Source organism: Ornithorhynchus anatinus, chromosome 5, assembly GCF_004115215.2.
Source record: "Ornithorhynchus anatinus isolate Pmale09 chromosome 5, mOrnAna1.pri.v4, whole genome shotgun sequence".
Taxonomy (NCBI): Eukaryota; Metazoa; Chordata; class Mammalia; order Monotremata; family Ornithorhynchidae; genus Ornithorhynchus; species Ornithorhynchus anatinus.
In genome coordinates, this window is record NC_041732.1 from 67979519 (window position 1) to 67997733 (window position 18215).

The following is an 18215-nucleotide window of genomic DNA, read 5'->3' on the forward strand; positions in this document are numbered from 1 at the left end:
CTCCCCTCAGGAGGAGGCCGCCGCCGCCACGCCTCCCTCCCCCTCCGTCGGCCAATCGGGTGAAGGGGCCGCGGAAACCCGGCATCCCCATTGGCCGCCCCCCGTGCCCGTCCGAGGTAAGCCCCGCCCCCTCGCCCAGGCCCGACCAGCAGAGCGCCGAGCCCCTCCTCCTTTACTGATGGTAATAGTCATTCGTAATAATAATGATGATGATGCCATTTGTTAAGCGCTGGCTCTGTGCAGGGCACTGTTCTAAGCGCTGGGGAGGATGCAAGGTGATCAGGTTGTCCCACGTGGGGCTCACAGGCTTCATCCCCATTTGACAGAGGAGGTCACTGAGGCCCAGAGAAGTTAAAAAAAAATAAAGTTGGTATTTGTTAAGCGCTTCCTATGTGCAGAGCACTGTTCTAAGCGCTGGGGGAGAGACAGGGTCATCACGTTGTCCCACGTGAGGCTCACAGTCTTCATCCCCATTTGACAGAGGAGGGAACTGAGGCCCAGAGAAGTTAAAAAAAAAAAGTTGGTATTTGTTAAGCGCTTACTATGTGCCCAGCACTGTTCTAAGCGCTGGGGGAGATACAGGGTAATCAGGTCATCCCACTTGGGGCTCACAGTCTTCATCTCCATTTTCCAGAAGAGGTCACTGAGGCCCAGAGAAGTGAAGTGACTTGCCCAAAGTCACCCAGCTGACCAGTGGCGGAGCCGGGATTTGAACCCCTGACCTCTCACTCCCAAGCCCAGGCTGTTTCCACTGAGCCACGCTGCTTCTGTGGTGGGGCCGGAATTAGAACCCATGACCTCATTCATTCAGTCATTCAATAGTATTTATTGAGCGCTTACTATGTGCAGAGCACTGGACTAAGCGCTTGGAATGGACAAATCGGCAACAGAGAGAGACAGTCCCTGCCCATTGTCGGATTTACAGTCTAACTGGAGGAGACAGATGGACAAAAGCAATAGCAATAAATAGAATCAAGGGGATGTACATCTCATTAAAACAATAGCATATTGTTTGCCCAAAGTCACACAGCTGACAATAATAATAATAATGTTGGTATTTGTTAAGCGCTGACTATGTGCAGAGCACTGTTCTAAGCACTGGGGGAGATACAGGGTAATCAGGTTGTTCCACGTGTTAATCCCCATTTTACAGATGAGGTAACTAAGGCTCAGAGAGGTGAAGTGACTTGCCCACAGTCACACAGCTGACAAGTGGCAGAGCCAGGATTCGAACCCATGACCTCTGACTCCCCAGCCCCTGTTCTTTCAACTGAGCCACTTTAAAGGTGCAGGCCCAGCCCTTCTTAGGGCAGGTGCCCTCCTCCCCTCTTAATAATTATGGTATTTGTGAAGCGCTTACTATGTGCTGAGCACTGTTCTAAGAGCTGGGGTAGATACAGGGTCATCAGGTTGTCCCACTTGGGGCTCACATTCTCTTCCCCGCTTCAAAGCCTTATTGGAGGCACGTCTCCTCCAGGAGGCCTTCCCTGACAGCCCTCCTTTCCTTGCTCTGCGTCACCCTGACTCGCTCTTTATTCATCCCCCTCCCCAGCCCCACAGCACTGATGCACATGTCTTTATCGGTACCGATGTCATTCATTCCTTCATTCAATCGTATTTATTGAGCGCTTACTGTGTTCAGAGCAGTGTACTGAGCGCTTGGAAAGTACAGTTCAGCAATAGAGACAGTCCCTGCCCACAACGGGCTTACAGTCTAGAAGCGGGGAGACAGACATCAAGGTGATGGAGAACTTCGAAGCCAGTAGGATTTTTTGCTTGATACGGAGGTTGATAGGCAACCACTGGAGATTTTCGAGGAGGGGGGGTGACGTACCTAGAACATTTCTATAGAAAGATAATCCGAGCAGCAAAGTGAAGTATAGACTGTAGTGGGGAGAGATTGGGAGGTCAGAAAGGAGGCTGTTGCAGTAATCCAGTCGGGTTAGGATGAGAAATTGTACTAATGTGATAGTGGTTTGGATGAAGAGGAAAGGGCGGATCTTGGTGATGTGGTGAAGGTGAAACCAACAGGCTTTGATGACGGGTTGGATGTGTGGGGTGAATGAGAGAGCACAGTCAAGGATGACACCGAGGTTGCGGGCTTGTTCATTCATTCAATAGTATTTATTGAGCTTACTATGTGCAGAGCACTGGACTAAGCACTTGGAATGTACAATTCGGCAACAGATAGAGACAATCCCTGCCCCATGACGGGCTCACAGTCTAACCGGGGGAGACAGATGGCAAAGCAAAAGAACAAAACAAAAGCAAGACAACATTATCAAGATAAATAGAATCAAGGGGAGGCACACCTCATTAACAAAATAAATAGGGTAATAAATAATATATACAAATGAGCACAGTGCTGAGGGAAGGGGAAGGGGCAGGAGCAGAGGGTGGGGGGGAGAGGAGCCGAGGGAAAGGGGGGGGGTCAGTCTGGGAAGACCTCTTGGAGGAGGTGAGCTCTCAGTAGGTGAGAGCTACTTGTGAGATGGGAAGGATGGTAGTGACGTCCACAATGACGGGAAAGTCAGGGAGAGGACAGGATTTTGGAGGGAAGATAAGGAGCTCTGTCTTGGACATGTTGAATTTTAGTTGGCGGGAGGACATCTAAGTAGAGATGTCCTGAAGGCAGGAGGAGATGCGTGCCTGGAGGGAGGGAGAGAGAACAGAGGAGGAGATACAGATTTGGATGTCATCCGCGTAGAGATGATAGTTGAAGCCGTCAGAGCGAATGAGTTCATCAAGGGAGTGAGTGTAGATGGAGAATAGAAGGGGACCAAGAACTGACCCTTGAGGAACCCCTACAGTTAGGGGATGGGAGGGGGAGGAGGAGTCCGCGAAGGAGACTGAGAATGAACGGCCAGAGAGATAAAAGGGGAACCAGGAGAGGACGGAGTTAGCGATGCCAAGGTTGGATAACACGTTGAGGAGAGGGGATGGTCGACAATGTCAAAGGCAGATGAGAGGTCGAGGAGGATTAGGATGGAGTAGGAGTCGTCGGATTTGGCAAGAAGGAGGTCATTGGTGTCCTTTGAGAGGGCGGTTTCAGTGGAGAAGAGGGGACAGAAGCCAGATCGGAGGAGGTCATTCATTCATTCATTCAATAGTATTTATTGAGCGCTTACTATGTGCAGAGCACTGTACTAAGCGTTTGGAATGAACAAGTCGGCAACAGAGACAGTCCCTGCCGTTTGACGGGCTTACAGTCTAATCGGGGGAGAAAGACAGACAAGAACAATGGCAATAAATAGAGTCAAGGGGAAGAACATCTCGTAAAAACAATGGCAACTAAATAGAATCAAGGCGATGTACATTTCATTAACAAAATAAATAGGGTAATGAAAATATATACAGTTGAGGTCCCGGAGAGAGTTGTAGGAGAGGAATTCAAGGCAGAGAGTGTAGGTGACTTGCTCCAGGAGGTTGGAAAGAAAGGGTAGAAGGGAGATGGGGCGATAACTGGAGGGAGCTGTGGGATCAAGGGAGGGGTTTTCTTTAGGATGGAGGAGACGTGGGCATGTTTGAATGCAGAGGGGGAGAAGCCGTTGGAGAATGAGTGGTGGAAGATGAAAGTTAAGTAGGGGAGGAGGGAAGGGGTAAGAGTTTTTATAAGGTGGGAGGGGGTGGGGTCAGAAACGCAAGTGGAGGGGGTGATACTTGAGAGGAGGGAGGAGATCTCCTCTGAAGATAATGCGGGGAAGGATGGGAAAGTAGAAGAGGGGGTCGAGAGGAGGGGGCATGGAGGAGGAGGAGGGGTGATGCCTGTCTCACCACTCTAGACTGTAAGCTCGTGTGGGCAGGGAATGTGTCTGTTTATTGTTTTATTGTACTCTCCCAAGCGCTTAGTTCAATGTTCTGCACACAGTAAGAGCTCAACAGTTTCTGCAGAGGTAGATGGGCAACCACTGGCAGTTCTTGTGGCATGTGGAAACAATTTTTGTAGAAAAATTATCTTGGGAGCAGAGTGAAGTTTGGGCTGGAGAGGGGAGAGACAGGAGGCAGAGAGGTCAAGCAGGGAGGCTGATACAGTAATCAAGGCAGGCTAGGACAAATGCTTGGATTAATGAAGTAGTTTGGATGGAGAGGAAAGGACAGATTTTAGCAATGTTGTGAAGACTGAACTGACAGGATTTAGTGATAGATTGAATATGTGGGTTGAATTAGAGAGCGGTGTCAAGGATAACGCCAAGGTTATGGATTCGTGAAAGAGAAAGGATGGTGGTGCTGTGCAAATTGATGGGAAATTCAAGGGGAGGACAGGGTTTGGGTGGGAAGATAGGTTCTGTTTTGGACATGTTCTGCTTCTTATATTCAACTCCTTTTGGCTGCCATGAGAAGCAGCGTGGCTTAGTGGAAAGAGCACGGGCTTGGGAGCCAGAGGGCGTAGATTCCAATCCCAGCTCTGCCACTGGTCTGCTGTGTCACCTTGGGCAAGCTACTTAACTGTGCCTCAGTTGCCTCATCTGTAAAATGAGGATTAAGACTGTGAGCCCCACGTGGGACAGCCTGATTACCTTGTACCTATCTCAGCACTTAGAACAGTGCTTGGCACATAGTAAGTGCTTTTAACAAATACCATAGTAATTATTATCATCAATGTTATACTGAGCACTTTCTTTGCGCAGAGCACTGTACTAAGCGCTTGGGAGAGTATAATACAATGGAGACATTCTCTGCCCACAAGGAACTTACAGTCTAGAGGAGACAGCACAGCTTGAGGTGTCCTCCACTGTTCCGAACCATTGCTCATCTCCACCGCTCCCATCCAGAACAGGGCTCTGGAACGAATTGTCGGTTCCCTAATGGCTAACCTAGAGCAGTGGAAAACTGAGCAAGGAAAAGCTCAGCCCATTGCCCTGATGAAGTACGGTCTGCTGGGGGAGGGAGAGGTTTTGAGGGAGAGGATGGGGAGAGGCAGAAGCTGGGTGAAGGGGAACCATGTCTACAGGGGAAGGGAGCTAGAGAAGAGCAAGGCAAGACTGGGGCAGAAGTCTGACTTTTCCTTCAAACCCTTGCAGGTCAATCACTGATTGCCATCTTAACAGATGTATTTATTAGAATATTGAATTATTTATTGTTAGTTCGTCTCCCCTAAGAGGCTTCCCCTGATTAAGCCCTCTTTTACCCAGATGCCTCTCCCTTCTGTTTCTTTTACGCACTTGGATCTATGACCTTTAAGGCATTTGATATTTGTCCCACCCTCAACCCCACAGCATTTATGCATGTACCTCTAAATTATATGTTATATTTATATGAATATAAAATGTACCCCCCCCAGACTGTAAGATCATTGAGGGCAGGGACTGTGCCAGCTCTCCTAAGTGCTTAGTAGAGTGCTTCATACATAGGAAGTGCTCAATAAATACCATTCAGTGAATGGATGAATCCTGATATGTTTGTACTACTGTCGGCATACACGTCTTCTTCTGCCCATTCCCATCTAAGGGGGAGGGCAGACAGAGTGAGCACAGGTGGAAGGGGTGTGGGTACATAATAATGTTGGTATTTGTTAAGCACTTACTATGTGCAGAGCACTGTTCTAAGCGCTGGGGTATACAGGGTAATCAAGTTGTCCCACATGAGGCTCACGGTCTTAATCCCCATTTGACAGATGAGGTAACTGAGGCCCAGAGAAGTGAAGTGACTTGCCCAAGATCACACAGCTGACTAGTGGCAGAGCCGGGATTAGAACCCATGACCTCTGACTCCCAAGCCCGTGCTCTTCCCACTGAGCCACGCTGCTTCTCCCAAGAAAGGTGATCAGGTTGTCCCATGTGGGGCTCAGTTTTTTAATCCCCATTTGACAGATGAGGTAACTGAGGCCCAGAGAAGTTAAGTGACTTGCCCAAGGTCACACAGCTGACTAGCGGCAGATCCGGGATTAGAACCCATGACCTCTGACTCCCAAGCCTGCGCTCTTTCCACTGAGCCACACTGCTTACATAGGTTGGCATCCAGCCCACCCTGCTGGGAAAAAGCCACATTTTACCTCCTGCTCCACCCCCACAGCAAAGGTGGGGTCGGGTCAGGTATTGTTATTGTTATTATTGTATTTGTTAAGTGTTTACTAGGTGCCAAGCACTGTGCTAAGCACTGGGGTAGATACAGGGTAATCAGGTTGTCCCATTTGGGTTCACAGTTTTAATCCCCATTTTACAGATGAGATAACTGAGGCACAGAGAAGTTAAGTGGCTTGCCCGGAGCCACATAGCAGACAAGTGGCAGAGCCAGGATTAGAACACACGTCCTCTGACTCCCAAGCCTAGGCTTTTTCCACCAAGCCACACAGATGGTTTGAGAGTTCGGGATGGACAGAGAGGGTTAACTAAGTACAGGGCAGATTCGTCCACAAACATACCACCCCGAGGATCTTTATCTTCAAGGAGCAGTCGGTTAATAAGAAGACAAAATGTATTAGTTGCCTACTACCTGGTGAGCACTGATCTAAGTGCTGGGGAGGGAACCAGATAATCACAACAGACAACAGCCCTTGTCTCCCACCGGGCTCATGACCTTAAATTCTCCTTTAATCCAGGGTCGTGTTCACGCAAAACCTTGTGTGGTGTCGCCTTCTAGGACTTAAGGCTTGTGCGCCATTGAGTGTGTTCACACAACTGTTTCATCCAGTGCCGCTACGTGTCTTATCCAGACCCACGCTCGCCGTGGAAAGTACGTTCCGTATTACTCAACTGCGTTCTAGCAAGAACGTAATGCAAATACACATTATGGCAGAACCGACGGTACTGGGGCACCACGAGCAGGAATTAAAAGTCCAGATTTTATCGTCAATATGAACAGCTCAGGGTCATGCTCCAGAGAGAGCTGGGCTGAGGGTGCCGAGTTTCCTTTAACTAAAATTAGAGGACATTACTTTTCGAAGCCACGTTTCAAACATGGGTTTTAGAGAACAGGCGTCACTTGGGTAACTTCCCAGCCTCCCTGCAAGGCAGTCGCTCTCACCGGCGGATCTGTGGCAATACACACTCTTGCTCCGTCCTGTCACTTCCTTATTCTGCAGCTCTTGCTTCTGGGGATCCTTAATAAAGGACCTGAGGCAAGAAGCAACTCGATTATTCTAGTCTGAGGTTGGGAAAGACAATTGTGCTGAGTCAAAGTGACTATACAGGGAATTCCAGAAGTTAATAATAATAATGTTGGTATTTGTTAAGCACTTACTCTGTGCTGAGCACTGTTCTAAGTGCTGGGGTAGATACAGGGCAATCAGGTTGTCCCTAGTGAGGCTCACAGTTAATCCCCATTTTCCAGATGAGGGAACTGAGGCACAGAGAAGTGAAGTGACTTGCCCACAGTCACCCAGCTGACAAGTGGCAGAGCCAAGATTCGAACCCATGACCTCTGACTCCCAAACCCAGGCTCTTTCCACTGAGCCACCCTGGGATGCCCACTCCTTCTGCAGGGGGCAGGCAGTGGTTTGACCCCATCCCAAGACCTGAGGGGATTTGGATTTTGTGCCCGAAAGCTCCTGACTCCCAGAGTCTCTGGCCACAAGCAAGAGTTTCTCCGGTCCGCTGACACCAAAGCAATCTCACTGCAGGAGACGCCAAAGAAAACCCAAACTCACCCAGATATTCCATCAGGCCGGCCCTCTACTCGGGGAGATGATCCAGTGACTTGCCTTTAAGGCTTGAGAAACCCAACACCCGCTGTGGCCAAAGAAGCAGTGCGGCCTAGTGGATAGAGCACGGCCCTGGGAGTCAGAAGGACCTGGATTCTAATCCCGGCTCCACTGCTTGTCAGCTGGGCCACCTTAGGCATGTCACTTCACTTCTCTGTGCCTGTTCCCTCATCTGGAAAATGGGGACTAAGTCGGTGAGCCCCATGTGATACATGGACTGTATCCAACCTGATTAGTTTGTATCTATTCCAGTGTTTAGAAAAATGCCTAGCACATAGAAAGCGCTTAACAAACACCGTAAAAAAAAAAAAAGTGAAATCCCTCCCAACCCAAACTCAGTCATGTTCAGCAGCAGCAGCAAACCAAACCCTGCAAGGGCCTGAAGCCTCTCGGGGTTGGTTGAGGGGAGTTGACCAGAGAAGATTTGAAGGTATTGCCAACTTTGTCACGCTCTCTCCTTACGTGACCCTCAAACAGAGGTTATGTCATTTGAATCCTCGGCAGATGAGGAGGAGTTTGAGAAGAGGCTGTCCCGTGAATGTGAGGAAGATGGAGCTGGAAGGCAGCTCAGGAGACAGAAGGGGCAGGCCATCAGCCAGTGTATTCACTGAGCACTGACTGTGTGTTGAGCCCTTCACTTAGTGTTTAGGAGAGTCCAGTACAGTAAGATGCCTAGGGAAAAGGAACACATCTGCCCAGGTGGTAGGACAGGGCCAATGGGAATCAATACAATACAGATAAATCAGTATTTACTGAGCGCACACTGCACACAGAGCACTTGGGAGAGTACAACAGAGTCGGTAAGACACATTCCCTGCCCACAGCAAGCTGAGAGACTCGAGGGGGAGACAGACATTAATTCAAATAAAGGACAGATATAGACATAAATGGGATAATCGGGAAGAAAATCCATGGGTGGGGAGTGCGGGCCGGGGGTGGGAGAGCTGCCTTGATCTGTCGGCCCAGCTGTTCTGGAGACCTAGGACAAAGGAATGATTTGACTCCTAGATAGGGCCGCCAGCCCTAGGTTTTGGTTTGCATTATTCATTTGTGCCTGTGTTCAAAGAGGCAGGAACTAAACAAATATTGTCTCTCCTCGGAGTATTTTCCGTGAGGGGCGGTTCCCCATGGCTATGGTTTCACTAGACAGGACAGGGGAGACTTGCTTGGGGGGGGAGGCGAGGGCAGAGGAGGGAGGGGAAGAGACCCTCTAGACTGTGAGCTCTCTCTAGCCTGTGAGCTTGTTGTGGGCTGGAATGCGTCTGTTATACTCTACTCTCCCAGAGCTTTGCACACAGTAAGCGCTCAATAAATATAACCGAAAGAATGAATACATCCTCCAGTGGACTCATTTCCAGAGTTGGCACCGGTGTCTAACAAACCACCTTCCTCATCCTGGCTGGGAAGGTGAAGACGAGAGACCCAGGTGGGCGGAACAGAAAAAGCTGCTGGGAAAGGAGCGGCCTTAGGAGGCGGGGAAGGAAAGACCGGCGGAAACCGTCTGGGAGGGGAGCGGCGGGGAGCGGCACGGAAGGAGCCTGGGACTGCACTGGTTGTACCTTTATTATTTTACCTCGTTCACTAACAGTTCCGTGGTGCAAGGTTACCATACACAGAGTTAGATAATGTCTGCATCGCACAACTAAGGCTATACAGCAAATGGATCGGAATTAGTACAAATACATGAACTATATTTACATTTTGTATACTCAAGCTCCGGACATCAGATATATTTACAAAATAAAACATGAAAATGAAAATCCGAAATTAATAATGTACAGTGTTGCCGATGTGCTCAACTCTTTTCCTTGGGGAGACGGTTTGCCTAGATACTGGTTCAAGGGGGCCATTCGGGCTTTTGGACTCGCATCGTGTGGAGGGGCTCGTACGAACGGGAGCCTTGGCCGGAAAAACCAGAGCCCTTTAGTGTCCAGGTCGATCGTTCCCAGCCTATTTGTACAGGGTGAAAACTTAGCTTTGCAGACCAGCGCACACCCTAGCTTTCCTCTGTGGGATTGAAGATGAATCTGTGACCAAAAAGGCATAAATTTTCAAAGGAATGAGAAGTGACTTGCCAAAATTCCCTTGGGGACCGAGCTCCGAATTTCCTATGTGGCCCTTTTGAACAAAAATCACAGTTCCAGACGGTGGATGTTTCAATTGAATGAGGAAGCACACAATGAATTCAATTCCTGCTACGTACGGTAATGGATTGGACCGTGTCCTTGGGCGATCAGCGGCCAGACTGGACGGTCGCAACGCATAGAAGTTAGAAACCCATTTACGGTCGGACAACCTTCCGAGAGCGGCTGCCGAGCAGCCGGCCGGGGGCCGTCCCCTTCCGGGCAGCAGGCCAAATGTGGCCTTTTTAAAAGAGAAGGGACCCCAAAAGGAAATCAGAGAACCACAGGGGCATAAAACCAGCGCTGTACAGGAGAACCAGAGTGATGCGTAGGCAGTTCTAGTTGAATGCGGAGTACCGACAGGTGCAGGAGTCTGGATAATCCTCTCCCTTCCTGTCTCATGTGCAATTAATTACAGATGTATAAATATACAATACATTACATAACAAAATTAAATATCCCTGTAAATTAGGTAACAAGCAGCAGACAGCCAAGTCTTTGCTTTGAAACGTGTCTGGAAAAGTCCTATCGATCTTTCGGTCAGGGAGAGGCGGGCCACCATTATTTCCATTTTTGCCTGTTTCTGTACTGGGAGAGAACCGAACTAGAAGGTCCAGTGTAAGTGGTGCCGCAGGGGCTGGGCAGCCCCCGAAGGAAATCGGGACCCCAGCCCGCAGAGCCAGGGTGGGTTTCGGACCTGGTGGTCTCTGCAGACCCCGCCCCACCCTAGGCACCCAGTGAGTGGAAACAACTTCCAAGCCTCCAAACCAAGGGGAGGTGCCTGGTTGCCCCTCTCTGGGCCTGGTGGCCGTGCTCAGCAGGTTGGATGGCCCCTGGCACGGCCCCTGCCCGGAGAGCTGGTTGACCCCCGAGCAGGCTGCCCACAGTCACGCGTTCCACCCCGGGCTTTATGGCTGGAGAGAAAAGGACCCTGACTTTAACCACTTACACTCCTCTCTGGTTCCTGCACAGTCTGTGAAAAGAACGGGCGGCTAGACCGAGCGGTAGGTTTGACAGGTGAATCTTAGATAACTTATTGGCAAAGAAATGTCTTTTTTCCAACTTGGTGGCTGGACCCGGATTTGACCATCGGGAGGACCTCGAGCTGACTTCCCTGTAGTGAGCCTGGCATAGAAGTCGTTCCCCTGGGACTTCATCCTTGGAGCACAACAAGGCATAATGGGAAGTGAAGTCTAGGTCAGCTCCTAACTGGGGGTTCAAAGAAATGCTCCAATAGGAAATGGACTCCCTGTGGAAAGAGAGTTGCTTCCCTGGCGCTCTTCCTATCCCAATCCCTCTTGTCCCCTCCCCAAATGGGGCTACCTCCTGATCGCTCCCGCTTTAATAACAAGGACCCTTAATTACTTAGCTCTGCAAAGTGTGGCTTTGCAGGCCGGCTCGACTTGCTCCCACGTCTGATTTATTCAAAGCAGAGACTTTGCGAACTAGTTTTGTTCTAGGAAAATATGAAAAAAAAACCCCAAAACCAAAAGGGTGTCCATGATCCCACTGTCCCCTGCCTAGCCTTCTCCTCTACCAGCCACACACATGCATGCATGTACACACAAACACACACTCTCTCTCTGAGCCCTTAGGCCTCTCAACGGCAGGAGCGTCAGGGATTTTAATGCTTGAAATGAACTTCTAATTGCATCTTCAGTTCACCTGGAAATCAGCTGCATTTTCCAGCCCAGGAAGCCATCCCCCGGGGTTTGGGTCTGCTCACCAGAAGTGCATCTTGTATGGTTACATGACAAAGCATTAATGTGTTAAAAAACCACAACTGACGAAGAAAACAAGACTACAGTTACTAAGGAAAGTTTGTTCTCAGGCCCTCAAGAGCCTGGGTTTTAAGGAAGTGAGAGGAGAGGAGATGGGGAAAGACAGTCACCATGGGGAGGATGTCTCCCCTGAGAGCTTTGAAAAAGGAAGAATATCACTTCCTGCTCCTTTTACACTGGGCTGTCAGCCTTGAGGCTACTGGGATGGAGGAAGTTCACAAGGATGAGTGTTCCTGGGCACACCCAGGCGCAGACGGACTGATGTTCACAGCCTCTTGGGTATGCCCATGAGCACACGGACTGAGGTCCCCAGCCCACTGAACATGGCCACAAGTGAACAGGCCGCGATTCCCCGGGTCCCTGGGCATGGCCAAGAGTGGACAGACTTGAGGTTCCTCAGGCCCTTGGGCACTGCCATGAGCAGATACTGAGGTCCCCAGCCCATTGAGCAAGGCCACGGACAGGCTGTGGTTCCCCAGGCCCTTGGGCACCACCACGAGCGGACAGACCGAGGTTCCCCAGGCCCGTGGGCATCACCACAGCAGATGACTGAGGTCCCCCAGGCCCTTGGGCACCACCACGAGCAGATGGATTGACTCGGGATGGATGGCCTGCAGGACAACTTCTCTACCCGGGGCAATGTTCCCACGCCCTCTCTGGATGAGAAACGATCATCTCACACCATGTTCCTTCCCCTCAGTCTAATACTACTTTCCTGGCTGCCTAAGGGAGGAAAATTGGGGAGGGGAGGATGCTTAGAGATGGGGAGATGAGGAGGAGGAGGAGGATGTCAAAACGACCCCCTAGACGTGAATTACAGAAACTTAGATCACATGGAGAGCTCGGCTTTCCCATCAACGCAGTAGAACGCATTGACCTTTCGGAGAGGAAAGGGGAGACCTGGGAGACTTTTCAGCGGAGTACAAAAATCAACTCCAGGGATCACCCTTCAGCAGCAACAGGGCCAAACTGGAGATTCCCGCCAGCAGGACAAGAGGGACAACTTCCCTCATGCTCCTCTAGCAAGACTCCCTACCTGGCCACGCAAAGTAGGCGGCCAAGGGAAGGACGAGAGGAGACAGGCGGAGAGGCAGCTTTTCTCTACTAAGAAACTAAGCTGCCTTTGACTCAGGGGTCATGGCCTCAACCATGCAGCTGTCCTCTCCCGGATCTTCAGCCTCCTCTCCCATCTGCCTCCATCTGCTGTCATCTTTTCTTGGCTGGGTGCCATTCGGAACAGCTCTTGGGGGCTGTGCAGAGAGGACCGGGGGGAGAAACCAAGGACGAGGGAGGGACCTAATAACCTTTCTGGCCACACTCAGGAGCCCTCTGCCCCGAGGGAGCTCCAGCTCCAGGCACCCCCGGGCAGCAAGGGGAAGGAAAACGCCGCATCCTAAAGGCTAACCTCTGTAGAGCACACTTCATACGACTCCATTCGGCAACTTCATCGGGGGAAAGGAAGGCTGAGGAGAAAACCGACTGCTTAACTCCACGGAGTTGAAACGTCCTCCCGAGGTGGAAGCCGGACAGCCCAGATGTTCACTGAATGGGCCCAGCGATCCCGTCTGCTCCACCTGGGCAGGGCCTGGGTGAACCACTCTCAGGGAGTAAAAGCTACCTATATGTCTGTCCGCTCACCCTGCCTACGTAGCACTGAGCTTTCAACCCAGTGATGCCACCCAAGCCGGCTCTGCTCCCAAAAGTCCAACTTGGCCGCCTCCCTTCTGAGAGAGGTGATGGCAGCCACGGTTCCACTATAAATGCCCTTCCTCAACCTGTTCCAAACCAACCCGCTGAACTGAAATTCCAGAACCTTGCCCGACGTGAGTCCCAACTCCAAATAGGCCAAACTGCCCCACTTCTCAGCTCATTCCCAACCGCCTCACGAGAGCCTAAGCAGAGCCAGAAGAGGCTGCTGGCCCCTGAAACTTTGGCTAGGCAAGGCCAGAAAAAGAACTGGAAGGGCCAGAATCCTCCTCCTGCAGATCTCAGGCCTTCAGGGGATGACCGCAGGGACCTCACAGTCACAGAGGACAAACGGAAGAGGAGGAGGAGGAGGAGAGGGAGGAGGAGGAGAAGAAGAGACACCTCCAACGGCTTGGAAAGTCAGACAACGATATCCAAGGATAGCAGTCCGGACACCAGAGTTCGTCAGACTGGGAAAACAATTACCCAAAAGAAAACCAAAAAAAAAAAAAATAAAAAAAAATTAAAAAGAATTGTGGGAGATCATCTGGATTACTCCCCACCCCCCCTTTTTTTTTCTTTTTTCATTTTGTTTGGCCACATGCTACTAATAGAATTCTCAGCATAGGAGAAAAGAAAAGACACGGCAAAGGAGAGGGGAGTAAGGAGAGCTCGAAAAAGTGTTGGGGGATGGGGAGGCCAGGACGGGGAGGAGAAGTTAAGCCACGGGATTACATACAAGAGAAACGGTCAAGAATCACAAAGAGAAATGGGAGGTAACACTTGATCTATATCTGAAGGCGAGAGAGGGTGCCCCTCTGGGGCTCAGAATTTCAGTTGGCCGGTGCGAATGCGGGAGAGTTTTGACCTGTGGGAGAGAAAGATGGAACTGTTAGTGAGTTGGCTTGGGGCGGCTCTCCGATCCTGGCTCCCTGGCTTGCTCTGGGTCCTGGTCCTTGGAAGCTGGGGGTGGGGAGGGGGCGGGAGGGTGGTACCTGGCTGCTCCCTCTGAGGATGTGAGTGATTTGGGATCCCTTCTCATGCGTGGCTTTGGCTGCATCTTGAGATGACAAATCTATAGTAGCTCACTAAATTCCTAGCCAACTCTCCCTACACAGCAGGAAGTCTAAAGGGAGGGGATGGAAAGGGTTTCAAGATTTGTGGACTAGTGCAAGGCCAAAGGCAAGGGCCTCAGACTCAGATTCCCATCCCTGATTATTATTATTATTGATAATATTTGTTAAGTGCATGCTATGTGCCAGACACTATACTAAGCATTGGGGAGATACAAAATAATCAGGTGCAACACAGTCCTGAACCACATGGGGCTCTAAGCAGAAGGGAGAATAGGTACGGAATCCTCAATTTATAGATGAGGAAACAGATGAGGCACAGAGAAATTAAGTAACTTGCCCAAGGTCCCACAGGAGGCAAGTGGCAGAGCAGGGGTTAGAAGTCAGGTCCGCTGACTCCGGGGTCTGCGCTCTTTTCACTAGGCCACGCTGCTTCTCGCTTAAGCCCCAGATGCCAATGCTGGATTCCTGCTTTATCCGGTTTGATCCCAGAAGCTGAGCCATGACCTTCCCACAGGGCTCCCTATCACAGGAACTCAGGGCCATCACCGGCCGGCGCCCCAAAGCCCCATTCCTTACCGTATTGTGCCCGCAAGGAGTGGGTTAAAGGCGTATAACCAGTCATTCATGTCTTTATCATTGATGGCCTGCAGCAGGACCCCACGGTGTTTTGTGCACACGGCAAAAGTGTTGGGAGTCTGGAATAACCACAGAGGAGACACGGAAGTCACCGCAGAGCCCAACGGCCTTAAAAGACTTAACTCAGCCACAGTCGCTGGGCCTAGGCGGGACTGACCTTCACCATGGCCTGCTGGTCCTCGCTGAACTCCACCTGGGCCGTGGACAGGTTGATGATCCCCCGCTCCACCGGATCCTTGTCGCTGTTGTAGATGAAAACATACGGGCGACGGACCACCACAAAGTGCTTGGCCCAGTTGCTGGAGTGTGGTTCCTTGAAATGGAGATACCCCTTCTTGGAGACCACGGAGCTGAGGAACCAAAAATGGGAGAGAAAAGAAGTCAGTCGGTCCATGGTGGATGACGACGGAAGGTCCCCAAACATGGCCAAGCAGCAACAAGTGTCATGGAGTTCGCTGACCAGAACAGGGTCATAGGTTATGCTGGCTGAAATCTCATCTCCCCAAACTGCAGTAGAAAGTAGAGTAAAAGGCCACTACACATCTAACACGCTCTGTTTGGGAGCTAGATAAATCCACATCTCAGCTGGAGGAATCCTCTCAATGCAAGACAGGAAACCTGGCATTGGCCCACCCTTTTCCCTCCCTCTCCAACGCTCCCCGACAGGAAATCCTTCCCGCTGGTTTATTCTAAAAACCGGGCTCTCTAGGCCAACGGCGGACTCACCCAGGTCTAATCTCTTCAATATCAGGCACAAGGTTGAGGAACTCATTCTTTCCAGCTCGGGCCAAGTAGGGAGTTTCCACTGTGGGGATCAGCTGGAACTCTTCAAACTCTGGGCAGGGACTGGAGGCCCGAGAGTTGGCTTCAGGGGTCCTAAAAGGAGGGATTGGAATTAGAGAGTAGGCAGTGAAGCTTGGCGGCATAGCGGTGAGGCCATGCACATAGCTCTACTGTCCGGGACATGACCACTCACCCTGTGGGGCAGCGCTAAAGCCCAGCTGTCACCAGAAAGCAAGGCCCAAGTCCTTTCATAGGCTCTTGTGCTTCAATATCTGTGTTCTTTTTGGTATCAACCTCAAAAAGCCTTCAGGAAATGGTGGGGACTTGGTTCTAGACCCTACTTGTAGTAGCTTCCTACAGCTGCCCTCAATTACACTCAAGCACTAATGCACATGCCCATCTCCTTGGTCTCTCTCCTCCTACCTGTAAATTATCTGATAGTCATGGTGCTTTTGTTTTATTGTTTTTTTCTAATGATCTCTGTTAAGTGCTTACTATGGGCCAGGCACTGTACTAAGCACTGGGGTAGATACAAGCTAATCAGTTTGGACACAGTCCATGTCCCACGTGGGGCTCACAGTCTTAATCTCCATTTTATGGATAACATAATTGAGGTACAGAGAAGTTAAGTGTCTTGCCCAAGGTCACACAGCAGACAAGTTGGCAGAGCTGGGATTAGAACCCAGGTCCTTCCGATTCCTAGGTCCATGCTCTATCCACTAGGCCACACTGTTATTCTTGCCAAGCCCCATGCTAGGCCCTGGAGAAGACACAAGACCATTTGATCGGGCACAGTCCCTGTGTCACAAGGGGCTCCTCCTCCCCCGATAGAACGTCAGTTCCTCATGGGCAGGGAACAGGTCTCGCAACTCTCTTGAACTGTCCCAAGTGCTTACTACAGTGATTTGCCCAGGGAATGCACTTAATAAAGAGTATTAACTGATTGTAAATAATGGAAAGAATCAGAAGGATCTAGTTGTCCAAGGCTATCACTGTCTTTCCATTTCCTTGGGCCCTGTGACGAAGAGCTACGAATACCAAATCCACTCCCCTCTTCTTTCCCACGCAGGTTCACGGGAGCGGGGAATTGGACTGTTATTAAAGGGGTTCCCCCAGATTCACCAAGGGACAGAAGATAGTGTTGGCAGTTTCTCGATGTGTCGGGTGACTAGGTGTCCTCTTTTTATCTAAGGAGACCTCTGTAGTCTACTTACAAACTGCTTCCTTTGGCAAGTCTGGGATTACCAGGAAGTACCCACCCATCTCCCCAGGGAATTAGTCTGGATGAGGCCAGACAGGGAGAGTGGGGTGTTGCCCAGATTGCTGTTAATTTATTCACTTAAAAAAAAAATTAACTCTTTGCACAGATTGCCTTCGATGAGAGAGACCAGACAGCTCCTATTTATGGGATTGTTTGGTTTAAACGTTTTTGACCTGCTCTGGCTCACATTTCTTCTGAAGCTACACTAATTGGATTTGTTAAGGGTTTTTTATGTACCAAGCACTGTACTAAATGCTGGGATAGAGAACAGATAATCAGATTGGATATAGTCCCTGTCCCACAGGAGGCTCGCTGTTTAAGTGGGAGGGAAAACAGCTACATTCTTTCTTTGCCATTTTAGAAGTCTGGTTCCCTACATGTGAAATTACATTTACACAATGTAATTACTTAATTTTGCCTGGCTCCCCTATTAGATCGTAAGCTCCTTCAAGGCAGGGAACATGGGTCTTGCTTGTGTTATACTTTTTGAGCACTCGGTACAGTGCTGTGCACTTAGTAGGTGATCAATAAGATCACTGATAGATTGACTGTTATGAAAAGGGGAAAAATGAGATTGCCAGAGGGGAACAGAAGAGGCAGAGTGAGAGGTGGATTGACTGAGGGGAAAGACTCTCACAATAAGATGAAGGAGCACTTATGTATATATGAATAATTTACTTATTTCTATTAAAAAATTGGTCTCCCCCTCTAGACTGTGTTTGTTGTGGGCAGTGAACGTGTCTACTAACTGTTATATATCTGTAATTTATTTATATTAAAAGGTATGTCTTCCCCTCTGGATTGCAAGATTGTTGTGGGCAGGGAACATGTCCACCAACTTTTACGCTATACTCTTCCAAGCCCTTAGTACAGTGTTCTGCCCATAGTTAGCACTCAAAAAAATATTACTGATTGATGGACTGGTTCAGGAGGGTGGCATTCTGGTGACAGCTCCTTTCAAGGGGGGCAGGGTACCTACTTTTGATCCACTGAGTTGCACCTGGAGTCGGTCAGAGAGGGGCAGGTGGACGAAGGGGTGAGAGTGGAACTGCTGAAACTGGACACTGAGGGATCCCGCCCAATTGGTGAGATATCAGACAGCTGGAAACACAAAAACCAAAGCAATCTGGTGAGATTCCAAAGGGGAGAGAGGCATCGAAAACTGAGATGCGAAGAGACCACCACCCAGCACGGGATCCCCTCCCTCTTTGTCCTTAACTTAAATCACCT

At 50.1% G+C, this 18215-nt stretch overlaps 1 protein-coding gene across 7 annotated transcripts in view; it reads right to left on the reverse strand.

Moving 5' to 3' along the window:
• Positions 1-9184: 9184 nt before the first annotated feature.
• The window catches only part of KIF1B (kinesin family member 1B), a 165872-nt gene continuing 156841 nt past the window's right edge, over positions 9185-18215 (reverse strand). For all 7 annotated transcript variants that reach the window (XM_029065666.2, XM_029065663.2, XM_029065665.2 and 4 more), the window contains 5 exons: positions 17965-18086; positions 15668-15817; positions 15099-15291; positions 14882-15000; positions 9185-14097 (listed from right to left, as the gene is read on the reverse strand). In XM_029065666.2, coding sequence (XP_028921499.1) covers positions 14055-14097; positions 14882-15000; positions 15099-15291; positions 15668-15817; positions 17965-18086 — 627 coding nt within the window. In that variant the 3' untranslated portion in view covers positions 9185-14054. The remainder of the gene's footprint in view (positions 14098-14881; positions 15001-15098; positions 15292-15667; positions 15818-17964; positions 18087-18215) is intronic.